The sequence below is a fragment of the Xenopus laevis genome, chromosome 7S (genome assembly GCF_017654675.1).
Source record: "Xenopus laevis strain J_2021 chromosome 7S, Xenopus_laevis_v10.1, whole genome shotgun sequence".
NCBI classification, from domain to species: domain Eukaryota; kingdom Metazoa; phylum Chordata; class Amphibia; order Anura; family Pipidae; genus Xenopus; species Xenopus laevis.
In genome coordinates, this window is record NC_054384.1 from 6609145 (window position 1) to 6622076 (window position 12932).

The 12932-nt window shown below is 41.0% G+C and overlaps 1 protein-coding gene across 4 annotated transcripts in view; it reads right to left on the minus strand.

Annotated features, from left to right (window-relative positions):
• The window catches only part of LOC108697174 (protocadherin-15), a 404849-nt gene that overhangs the window by 67575 nt on the left and 324342 nt on the right, over window positions 1-12932 (minus strand). For all 4 annotated transcript variants that reach the window (XM_041570856.1, XM_041570857.1, XM_041570855.1 and 1 more), the window contains 2 exons: window positions 9583-9798; window positions 6109-6197 (listed from right to left, as the gene is read on the minus strand). In XM_041570856.1, the coding sequence (XP_041426790.1) occupies window positions 6109-6197; window positions 9583-9798 (305 nt within the window). The remainder of the gene's footprint in view (window positions 1-6108; window positions 6198-9582; window positions 9799-12932) is intronic.

The window sequence follows — 12932 nt, forward strand, 5'->3', positions numbered from 1 at the left end:
GCACATGTTGGTACAGGTGTGGTATTCCCTTTTTAGAAAAAAAATTGCGGCTGGGTACCTTCCACTGCGGTGTCCCAATTGCTACAAATTTGCGGAAGGCCTCAGAGTCCACCAGCTGGTATGGTAAAAGCTGGCGGGCTAAGAGTGCAGACAAGCCAGCTGTCAGACGCCGGGCAAGGGGGTGACAGTCAGACATTGGCTTCTTACGCTCAAACATGGCCTTCACAGAAACTTGGCTGGTGGCAGATGACTGGGAATGGGAACAGGTGGTCAAGGTGGAAGGCGGAGTGGAGGGTGGTTCAGACGGGTCAAGGAGAGCAGAGGTAGAGCAGTAAGATGCTGGACCAGAAGGAGTGTGGCTTTTAGTTTGCCTGTTGCCTTTGAGGTGTTGCTCCCAAAGTGCTTTGTGCTTGCCGCTCATGTGCCTTCGCATAGAAGTTGTACCTATGTGGCTGTTGGGCTTACCAAGGCTCAGTTTCTGACTGCACTCATTGCAAATTACAATGCTTTTGTCAGAGGCACACACATTAAAAAAATCCCACACTGCTGACTTTTTGGAAGTGTGCGATCTGGCGGTAACAGTAGAAGTTGGCGGAGTTGGCGGTATTGGCGGCAATGGCGGGTGCGTTGGCCGGCTGAACACAGGTGCCGATACATGTTGTTGCCCTACTGATCCCTGCGGGCTGTCCTCCCTGCTTCTTCTAAGTCTTATTCTCCTACTGCCTCTCTGACTCTCCGTCTCTCCATCTGAACTACCCTCCTCTTGCTCTCTTCTACTAGGCACCCACAAAACATCAATCTCCTCATCATCATTCTCCTCAGATGCATCAATTTCTTCTGACACATCACAGAAGGAAGCAGCAGCGGGGACCTCCTCCTCATCACTCATTATGTCCATCTCTATCGTGTTCTCTGCCAGAATTAAATCTGGTGTAAGGTCCTCATCTCCTTCATCTTCTTCTGGCAATAATGGTTGCGCATTACTCAGTTCAAGAAACTCATGGGAAAATAACTCCTCTGACCCCAGTGAAGAAGGGGCACCGGTGGTGGAGGAAGTGTTACGTGGGGTGGCCATAGCAGTGGAGGATGAGGAGGATGTTGTGGTAAAGTTAGAAACGGTAGAGGATGGGGTGTGCTGTGTAAGCCAGTCAACTACCTCTTCAGCATTTTGGGAGTTCAGGGTCATTGGCTTTTTAAAACTGGGCAATTTGCTAGGGCCACAGGATTGCATAGCAGCACGGCCCCTAGCACGGCCTCTGCGTGGCGGCCTGCCTTTGCCTGGCATTATTTTTAAAAAAACAACAACAACAAAAACTCAGTTGGTTTTTCTGGAAACGATAATACACACAGCTAGATGGCGGGTTGAAGAAAACAGTGTGCAAATAATGCCTACAAGGTCAACGTATACACTACTACAGCGGTGGATACGGATTACGTAAAATATATTATGGCTGCTTGAAAAAAGTCACTCCGGTGTTTTTTCTGGAGACGGTAATATTATGGATATTTAGACAGAATGTGAACAAGGTCACACAGCTAGATGGCGGGTTGAAGAAAACAGTGTGCAAATAATGCCTACAAGGTCAACGTATACACTACTACAGCGGTGGATACGGATTACGTAAAATATATTATGGCTGCTTGAAAAAAGTCACTCCGGTGTTTTTTCTGGAGACGGTAATATTATGGATATTTAGACAGAATGTGAACAAGGTCACACAGCTAGATGGCGGGTTGAAGAAAACAGTGTGCAAATAATGCCTACAAGGTCAACGTATACACTACTACAGCGGTGGATACGGATTACGTAAAATATATTATGGCTGCTTGAAAAAAGTCACTCCGGTGTTTTTTCTGGAGACGGTAATATTGTGGATATTTAGACAGAATGTGAACAAGGTCACACAGCTAGATGGCGGGTTGAAGAAAACAGTGTGCAAATAATGCCTACAAGGTCAACGTATACACTACTACAGCGGTGGATACGGATTACGTAAAATATATTATGGCTGCTTGAAAAAAGTCACTCCGGTGTTTTTTCTGGAGACGGTAATATTATGGATATTTAGACAGAATGTGAACAAGGTCACACAGCTAGATGGCGGGTTGAAGAAAACAGTGTGCAAATAATGCCTACAAGGTCAACGTATACACTACTACAGCGGTGGATACGGATTACGTAAAATATATTATGGCTGCTTGAAAAAAGTCACTCCGGTGTTTTTTCTGGAGACGGTAATATTATGGATATTTAGACAGAATGTGAACAAGGTCACACAGCTAGATGGCGGGTTGAAGAAAACAGTGTGCAAATAATGCCTACAAGGTCAACGTATACACTACTACAGCGGTGGATACGGATTACGTAAAATATATTATGGCTGCTTGAAAAAAGTCACTCCGGTGTTTTTTCTGGAGACGGTAATATTATGGATATTTAGACAGAATGTGAACAAGGTCACACAGCTAGATGGCGGGTTGAAGAAAACAGTGTGCAAATAATGCCTACAAGGTCAACGTATACACTACTACAGCGGTGGATACGGATTACGTAAAATATATTATGGCTGCTTGAAAAAAGTCACTCCGGTGTTTTTTCTGGAGACGGTAATATTATGGATATTTAGACAGAATGTGAACAAGGTCACACAGCTAGATGGCGGGTTGAAGAAAACAGTGTGCAAATAATGCCTACAGGGCAAATAATGCCTAAAAGGTCAACTTATACACTACTACAGCGGTAGTAAAATAAAAAAAGTAAAATAAAAAAAAAATGAATATTAAAAAAAAAAAATTAAAGTTGGTGCTGCTGAACTACTAGGAGCAGCAGATTAGCACACCAGTCCCACTCCCCAACACTGCTAGACTAATAGCACTGGGCTCTTATAGTAGTAGTAGTAGTAGTAGTAAAACAACAAAAAAATAAATAAAAGCAGTCCTTACAAGGACTACTGTTATTGCAGCAGTCAGCAGATGAGATCAGAAGCAGGACAGCTGCCCACTGCAGCTACATACAGAGCACTGCAGTAGAAGGTAGATTACTAGCCAGCAAAGCTACCTAAGCTTAAATGTCCCTCAAACCCCTGCAGACTTCTGTCCCTCCAATAACAGAGCAGTATCAAAACGATTACTAGCCAGCAAACTTTCAACTGTCCCTGAAATCACTAACAGGCAGCAGCTCTCTCCCTACACTATCTCTTCAGCACACACAGGCAGAGTGAAAAAACGCTGCAGGGCTTCGGTTTTTATAGGGAAGGGGAGTGGTCCAGGGGAGAGCTTCCTGATTGGCTGCCATGTACCTGCTGGTCTGGGGTGAGAGGGCAAAAAAAAGCGCCAACAATGGCGAACCCAAAATGGCGAACGTCGCGCGACGTTCGCGAACTTCCGGCGAGCGTGAACACCCGATGTTCGCGCGAACAAGTTCGCCGGCGAACAGTTCGCGACATCTCTACTTCATAGTAGCTGCAGTTGCTAAAAATAAATAGACATAGGCAGTGTGTATATTATACCATTCATTAAAGGAGCATGTCTCTTGCACTAGCCTTCCGTATAGTTGCACTGTATGCACTTTGTGCTAGTGCATCTGTCCCACCTCTTGTTTCATATTGACTGCAAGGGCATGCAATGATAAAGTGGAGCAGCATCGATATGTGAAGTGGATTTAATCTAAAGTATCATGGAAATGACGATTAGCAGAAGTGACTGCTCTGACTTAACTGATTTGCATCAAAATGCAAGAACAACAGCTCCCTGCTCGTGGCAGCATTGGTATTAGAGTTGTGGGGTAAATTAAAGTGATGCGAATTTGCGCCGTTTCGCTTTGCCGAAAAATTTGTGAATCCCCCACGAAATTTGCGAAATGGCGAAAAATTAGCAAAACGGTGCTAGCGTCTCGTTTTTGACGCCTGCATCCGTTTTTGATGCCGGCGTCCGCTTTTTTTGATGCCGGCGTCCGTTTTTACCAGCAAATTTTCCCGGCTGTTTTGCTAATTTATTCGCCGGTGGCGAATCACGCAAATTCGCCGCAAATTCTCGCCTGGTGAATAAATTCGCCCATCACTAGTAAATTATACATCCGTGATTCGCCACCGGCGAATAAATTAGCGAAACAGCCGCGAAAATTCGCTGGATGTATAATTTACTAGTGATGGGCAAATTTATTCGCCAGGCGCGAATTTGCGGCGAATTTGCGTGATTCGCCACCGGCGAATAAATTAGCGAAACAGCCGTGAAAATTCGCTGGTAAAAACGGATGCCGGCATCAAAAGAAGCGGACGCCGGCATCAAAAACGGATGCTGGCGTCAAAAACGAGACGCTAGCACCGTTTTGCTAATTTTTCGCCATTTCGCAAATTTCGTGGGGGATTCACAAATTTTTCGGCAAAGCGAAACGGCGCAAATTCGCCCATCACTATAATTTACCCCACAACTCTAGGAATGAAAATGGTTCCATAGTAGCTTTGCAAACAGCTATTATGAGCCTGATAGTGTTGTAGAGCCTGCTTTGCATAGCAGAAAACATTTAAGGGCTCATTGACAGAGACCACTTATGCCATTGCAAAGGGTTAAGGGGCTCAAAAGAACACTCCTCTTATTGCTTATTCCGAATGTACAGGCATCCAGTATTTGCCTGTGCTCTGAACTTTGCACTGGATTGGAAACCTGGTGGTAGGTAAAGAGAGTAGCACTGCCATGCTCAAGGAAGCCCTGTCATTACAGCCTGCAATGGGTCTTCATTCCAGCCTGTTCCCACTAGTGCTCCCTAACTTGAGTCTCTAATTGACTCCCAGTAGTAGGGTGAGGATTGGGAGGCCTTCCGCCATGAATATAGCTCTTCTAATTGTAGGCAGTGCAGTATTCATGGAGTTCTATGGCTTTTTTTAAAGGTGCAAAGCAGCGAGCAAATTTCCCCCCTGCATTGTTAATGACCACTATAATCTGTTTACCAGATGCTGTTTTACTACTCAATTGCTAATTTGTCCTGTTTCGCTTCGCCAAAAAAACCCGCAAATTTCCTGCGAAATTCGTGAAGAATTCACGAGATGAGAATTTTGACGCCTGCATCAATTCGCGGTCAACAATGCCGGTGACAATGCCAACGCTGACGAGAAATGGGGGTCAGATGTAATCCATGGACACATGATGGAAAGACAAATATTATATAGAAATGTAAATAAAATAGCTTCAGATTTCATATCCCTGTCCATTTAAAGCACCATGGCTGTAGCTACAAGATGTTCAATAATTGCAACTGGGTCCTGTGATATAAGGGAGCCATTAGCACAAATAATTAGATATTTAACCACACAAATAGAGAAAAAACCTGCACTGAGCAACAGTTACAAGCATAGGGCCCTGTGCCTAATGTAAACATAGGCTTTTCAATTAACCCCTTTTACATCCTTACTGCCAAACAGTCTTGTCAGCCATTATACTACTAGTTCAGAGTGGTACAGATTTCTGGGTTCCTAATATTCCAGGGTATGGGGAAGGCGCAGCAGTCAAAGTTAGTGATGGGCGAATTTGCGCCGTTTCGCTTCGCCGAAAAATGTGCGAATTTCACGCGAAATTCGCGAAACGGCGACGCCGGCGCCCATTTTTGGCGACGGCGCCGGTTTTGCAGCGAATTTTCGCGGGCGTTTCGCGAATTTATTCGCTGGTGGCGAAACGCGCAAATTCGCCGTGAATTCGCGCCTGGCGAATAAATTGGCCCATCACTAGTCAAAGTGCAATAGAACAAATATAAATAGGCCTTTTGTGCTACACAAAGCAATGTTTGTCCAGAGAGATTTATTTCCCCTTTTATAGAGACACTCTAGAATTATTACAGTAATTTAATCCTACTCAAAACAGGCTACTGAAAGCATAGACAGACTAATTAGGCAGATTAGATGAATCAAAAAGTAAATTGGTAATTTTCTAGACATGCTTTTTATTCTTCAAATGTTACAGTATCCTTCATATGAGAGGTGGATTGTATACGTAGGGAACATACGTGGGTGAATGTGGGTTTCAGTTTAGTGGTTTGTGCATCCAAGATGTAAAGCAAATAGGTGCCCTTTTAATAAAAACCATGGGAATAACAACGATGACAAATCAGCTTATTACCTTATGAGATCATCTATATTTTCTTCAATAACCGTCGGAGGAACATTAGAGACAATAACCTGCATGTCCAACTGATTGACCACAGAAACCTGCAAATATAGAAAAAAGAAAAATCAGTAAGAACTTCAAGAGCTCCACCGATTAGCACAAAATGTGATGAATTATTTCTCATCTCGATAGTAGGCAACACCATAACCTCAGCATTCGTCATTTGCCTGAAAGCGATTGGAACGTGAAAATCTTGCTGTTCTAGTTTGCCGAAAGTGTGATGAGAATTTAAAAGTACACAAATGATTTCTTCCTAGGAAATGTTCATTTGCTTTATTATTGTTTGATTAATACTGCCAGTTGGGCTTAAACACAACATATTCAAATAACCATTCTATAAATAGGAGCTAGAGAATCTCATTTGATCTTCCAGATGGAAACATTTCTTGATGACCCCAACCAACCAGGTGCTTCCTCGCATTGATGCTGTGCTGATTTAGGACCACAATCATCTATGCTCATTTGAAATATTATTAAAAGAACATGCTGCTTCCTTGAGTATTGTCCAAAATTCATAACCATTTGAGAAAATATTTTATTTCTGAGAAAATATTTTATCAATTTATAAACATGGTTTGTGGAGGCCAATTCATCAGCAGTTTCATTTTGGTGGTTTTTGAGGTTTTGGTTGTTTTTTGAGGTTTTTGAAACCACGACTAAATTCACATCCTCTAAAACCACGAATCTTAGGGTCACATTTACTAAGCTCGAGTGAAGGATTAGAATGAAAAAAAACATTAGAATTTCGAAGTTTTTTTTTGGCTACTTCGACCATCGAAATTGGCTACTTCGACCTTCGACTACGACTTCGAATCAAATGATATGAGCTAAAAATCGTTCGACTATTCGACCATTCGATAGTCGAAGTACTGTCTCTTTAAAAAAAAACTTTGACTACCTACTTCGCCACCTAAAACCTACCGAGCACCAATGTTAGCCTATGGGGACCTTCCCCATAAGCATTCTATGCAATTTCTGATCGAAGGAAAATCGTTCGATCCATGGATTAAAATCCTTCGAATCGTTCGATTCAAATGATTTAATCGTTCGATCGAACGATTTTTCCTTCGATCGTTTGATTGAAGTAAATGTGGTATTTTAAGTTTGATGGTCGAATATCGAGGGTTAATTAACCCTCAATATTCGATCCATAGTAAATGTGCCCCTAAATTAAATTTATTAAAAAATCCAAACTGAAAAAGAGCAAACAGGAAAAGTCATAACAACTGTAACTTTTTCAGCTTGTTGCACAATAACTATGACTTTATCGTATTGTCGCACAAAAGTTAGGGTCAAAAACATCCGAAAACCTCTAAAACCTTGGCTAAAAGAAAGGACGTCTAGTTGTAAAAAGAACATCTGCCACTGACTTTTACATGATTTTGACAGGTTTCAGAGGGAGTATTTTCATATTCTTTGTGTTTTCTGTGGATCATTTAAAATTATTTTTGAATGAGCTAATATTTAAACTTTTCATTTTTAATTTATATGGGTAATTACAAATTGACTACAACATAATAGGGATGCGCCGAATCCAGGATTCGGTTCGGGATTCGGCCTTTTCAGCAGGATTCGGCCGAATCCTTGTGCCTGGCCGAACCGAATATGAATCCTAATTTGCATAAGTAAATTAAGGGCAGGTAGGGAAATCATGTGACTTTTCTTCACAAAAGAAGATTTTTTTTTTTACTTTTTACTTTCCTGGCCCTAATTTGCATATGAGCAAGGGCTCATTTTCACCTGCGAAGGCTTCGCCATACTGTGCCAGGCGCAAATTTGCTACCACTCCGCAAATTCACTAAAATATGAAGTTGCGTCTCAGCAGCCGAACGCTGGCTGAACTTTCGCTAATGTTCATTTCTGTCTAGTGAAATTTAAGCGTTGACAAAAGGTTCTCACCACTAAATAATTTCAAACCTGCTTTGGTTAAGGAGAAGGCCTTTTTATTAGCTTTATGCACAGAATGTCATAGGGGCAGATTTATCAAGGGTCGAAGTGAATTTGAGGGAATTTTCGAAGTAATAAAAATTTGAAGTAATTTTTGGATACTTTGACCCTTGAATAAGCTACTACGACTTCGATTCGAAGTAAAAATACTTTGAATATTCGACTATTTGATAATCGAGTGCTATTTTTCTAAGTTTTTTGAAGTCGAAGAAAAATCGATTGATCGATGGATGAAATACTTTGAATCGTTCGATTCGAAGGATTTCATCGTTCGATTTTACTTCAAATTTGGTGAAAAAAACTTCAACTTCGATATTCGAAGTCGAAGTAAAGCCATTTGATGGTTCGTTTTCGAAGTATTTATCACTTCAAAATTCGACCCTTGATAAATCTGCCCCTATTAATGTTCTAAATATATTAATTATGGATGAGTAAAGAGGAATTTCTGCCTTTGCTGTACATATTTTAGGGGCAGACCCTTAAAACCACCCCCTTTGATAACTTTCTCTTTTGCTACAGTTTATACAGGAGAAGTGGTCAGTTCCATGTTGTACCTCCCATCAAACCCAAATTCAGTCAAGTGATCCCTGCGATATCTAATAAACAGGAAAATATTTGGGAGTTTTAACCTAAGAAAGCAGGTTGCTGGTAAAACTTATGGGCTGATTCGCTAAGGGTCGAATATTGAGGGTTAATTAACCCTCGATATTCGACTGGGAATTGAAATCCTTCGACTTCGAATAAGTCGAAGGATTTAGCGCAAATAGTGCGATCGTACGATCGAAGGATTATTCCTTCAATCAAACGATTAAATCCTTCGAATCGAACGATTCGAAGGATTTAAATCCAACGATCGAAGGAATATCCTTCCATCAAAAAAAGTTAGCCAAGCCTATGGGGACCTTCCCCATAGGCTAACATTGACTTCGGTAGCTTTTAGATGGCGAACTAGGGGGTCGAAGTTTTTTTTAAAGAGACAGTACTTAGACTATCGAATGGTCGAATAGGCGAACCATTTTTAGTTCGAATCGTTCGATTCGAAGTCGTAGTCATAGTCGAAGGTCGAAGTTGCCCATTCGATGGTTGAAGTAGCCCAAAAAATACTTTGAAATTCAAAGTTTTTTTACTTAGAATCCTTCACTCGAAGTTAGTGAATCGGCCCCTTAGTTTCTGGGTGTGTTTAATGAAATTGAACCATTCTTAATGAATCAGATGAAAGTGAGTGTAGGACTGGCCAGACCAGGAATGACTTTGACGTAGTTGTCCTGCATTAATATATTGCAATATATGGACAAACAATCCCTGTTTTTTTTTTGTTAGTAGTTTAATTCACAAAACGTTCTTAATATATTGGTATTGTTTGTTTTGTGTCTGTAGAAAACAAACATTTCTCTGTGTTGATTGCTTAACACGTTGCCTAAAACCTTATGATGCCAAAGTCTCAACAAAGTCGCCATTAATTACAATTCTAGTACTTACAATAACTTCTGCTGTGCTGCTCTGTCCCTTTCCATAATTGTCAGTTGCGATCACGTTAAACTTGAAGTACGATCTTCTCATGTTTTTAAACAGCATTGCAGTCTTTATGATACCAGAGTGAATTTCAATGACGAAACCTTCTTTGCTGTCTTTCATGGTTGGTATTACCAGCTTGTAATTGTTGGAGCTGTAGTTACCAGTATCTCTATCAGTAGTCTAAAAGAAAAATAAATATAGGAAATTACAATAATATTCAAGACAAAGCTTTGTAACTAGGGTCGCCACTCGTCCAGCTTTGACCTGGACAGCCCAGTTTGCAGAAGTGCTTTCCAAATAAGGAAAACCAGGCAGGATCTCTCCACGCCATAGCCTCACCCATGTGACAGCATGCCCCGCCCACACTGTCACTGACCCACCCCTGTGACATCATGGTCCTGCCCCCTCCCAAATTATAATCCATACAAAGGTGAAAACCCTATTTGTAACTAAACATCACATGAATATATACTTCTTAATGTCTGGTCCCCCTGGGAACTATTGTCCGATCAGAACTAGCTACTGACTTGCACTATAAAAATTTGGATTATTTGGATAAAATGGAATCTACGAGAGATGGCCATTCCGAAATTCAGAGCTTTATGGATAACGGGTTTCAGGATAACAGATACCATACCTGTACTTGGTTTAATTGGTTTAATTTTAAGTGTACTAATAAATGTGGGAGTGAAAGATGCATCACATGTCATTATTTATTTTTCTCCTTTCCTGCAAAAAAGTTCTTTAAAGAAGAACTAAACCCTAAAAATGAATAGGGCTAAAAATGCCATATTTTATATAGTGAACTTATAGCACGAGGCTAAAGTTTCAGCTTGTCAATAGCAGCAATGATCCAGGACTTCAAACTTGTCACAGGGGGGTCACCATCTTGGAAAGTGTCTGTGACACTCACATGCTCAGTGGGCTCTGATTGGCTGTTGAGAAGCTAAGCTTAGGGCTCGTCATTAATTATCCAGCAGAAAATGAGCTTCCCTGGCTGTAATATAAGCTGATGCTACAGGTTTGCTGATTATTCAATTCTGATGCTAATTGCACTGGTTTCTGTGCTGCCATGTAGTAATTATGTGTATTAATTACTAATCAGCCTTATATTGTGACATTTCTATTCTCTGTGTACTGCATATTGTGGGTCCCTAAGCTCAGTAAGTGACAGCAGCACAGAGCATGTGCAGTGAATAAGTAGAAAAGAAGATGGGGAGCTACTGGGGCATCTTTGGAGACACAGATCTTTACTGCTAAAGGGCTGTGGTTGCCTTGGGCTGGTACAGAAGCACAAAACATCATGTACAACATTTCTACCTACTTCTTTAGTTAGGTTTTAGTTCTCCTTTAAGAACAAACAGTATGTTAACTGCAATACTTAACCTTTTTTACTTTACCACTTTTACTATGTGTTAAGCAATACATAGAACAAATGAGTAGAGCCCTTAAAGAAAGGACATGTGAGCATATTAAAAATATCAAGTAATGTCTCTGTTGGAAGAAAGGAGCCTTGACATTACTAGTGGCTAGAGAAAGGTGGAAGAAAGTGTCATAACAGGATGTTAGATAGGATCAGCACTAAGGTTAGACTAGAAGGAAGTCCTCCCCTTTCATTGTGCTACCTTGGTGAGGAACAGCATCCCAACCATCTGCCCTGGGGATGGGGTCAGTAAATATGATAGTCAGGACAGCTGGCAGAAGAATGGTGGTGGGTGCTTCTGTACATCCCAGTGTTTTGGCATACTGCTAGTGGTGGATATTTAGCACCTTGGAGCGTGGTGTTCATAGTTGCCTGTACCACTTGCCCACCCATCGATTCTGCAGCGAGTGGCCAGCACGGCAGGCAGTTACACATTAATTGGGACTGGACAGCATTCCATGAGTAATACATGTTCATGTTATTGTTTAACAGGTCACGGAACTGCAATGTTACTTCTAATATCCTTATATTTTCCAATAAGGGGTACTTTATTTATTATAATACACAAGTTTTAGTGAGTCATGTGACAAAAATGACATCACTTAGCTCCATTTATAACTCATGACAAGAGCTGTTTATAACAATATAATTTACAGGATATTCATGGCTTTTGTGTATCATATGTATATACCTCTATATTTGTCTATTTAATAAAACTGTGGGCTTTTACATCCCAACTAGTGATGGATGAATTTATTCGGCAAGCAAATTCGCGGCGATTTCCCATGATTCGCCGAAGCGAATAAATTCGTGAAAATTCGCCGGCGGCCAAAAAAATGGACGCGGGAATCAAGAACGGACGCCGGCATCAAAAACGAGAAAGTATGTAGGGGTCACGTTATGGGAATCAAGGTTTGGAAAAAAGTATAGGAGAAAGGGATGGGCGAATTTGACCCGTTTCGTTTCGCCAAAAATTCGCCACCGGTGAAATGTCGCAGACGCCCATTAAAGTCGATAGGCGTCTAAAAAAAATTTGTCGCGCGGCGAAATTATTTTGTTGCGCGTCTTTTTTTCTGATGCACATCTCCATACAAGTCTATGGGCGTCATTTTTCGGCAAAACGAGGCGAAAAAAATTCGCCCATCCCTATAGGAGAATACAAAAATTAAGTGAAGGGGATCAGACAAATCCCCCGACATTTCCCCAGTGCAGGAGTGCATTGTGTATGCGATTGCCCAAGTTCTTTCACTACTGTTTTATATAAAGTTTATATTTATTTCATTTGCAAATTGTATGTTTTATTTTTCCTAGTGGAACCCCCTCAGGTGTGCTCCTCAGTGTTCCCTTGGTGGAGGCACTGCCCTGTAAATCCCAGTACTTTTCTTATGCAAAAGGGACTCAGGGCCCCTGGATTGCAAAGGGTTAATTGCTATTTAAAGGGACAATAACCAAATTAGGGTTACATGAGTACAAAGAAAAACACCTATGGAAAAAACAACTTCAGTATGTCAGTGTGCTGGGGTATACAGGTACTTACATCTTTCTTCTGCAAAACCCATCTGATAACAAGGACTGATTATATCTGATAACAAATGTACATTTGCAGTGTATGTGGTAATGATTTTCTTAGTAGGTTTTGTAAGAAAACAGTGCTTAATGTTCTGTAGGTGTTTTATGTCTGTAAGGTATGTCATCTCTTAGACTCATGTTATTAGTGTGCTTATGACAACAAAAAAAACTATTTATGGTAGCATTTCTGTACAATAGCAGAAGGAAGACAAGTATATGACAGCATCCAAGATAGGCTTTGAATACAGAAAAACAACATATAATTATTTTTTTAAAGCAGCAAATGTGACGTTAGCAAATATTTTTGTTCTCAAGAGCCTTG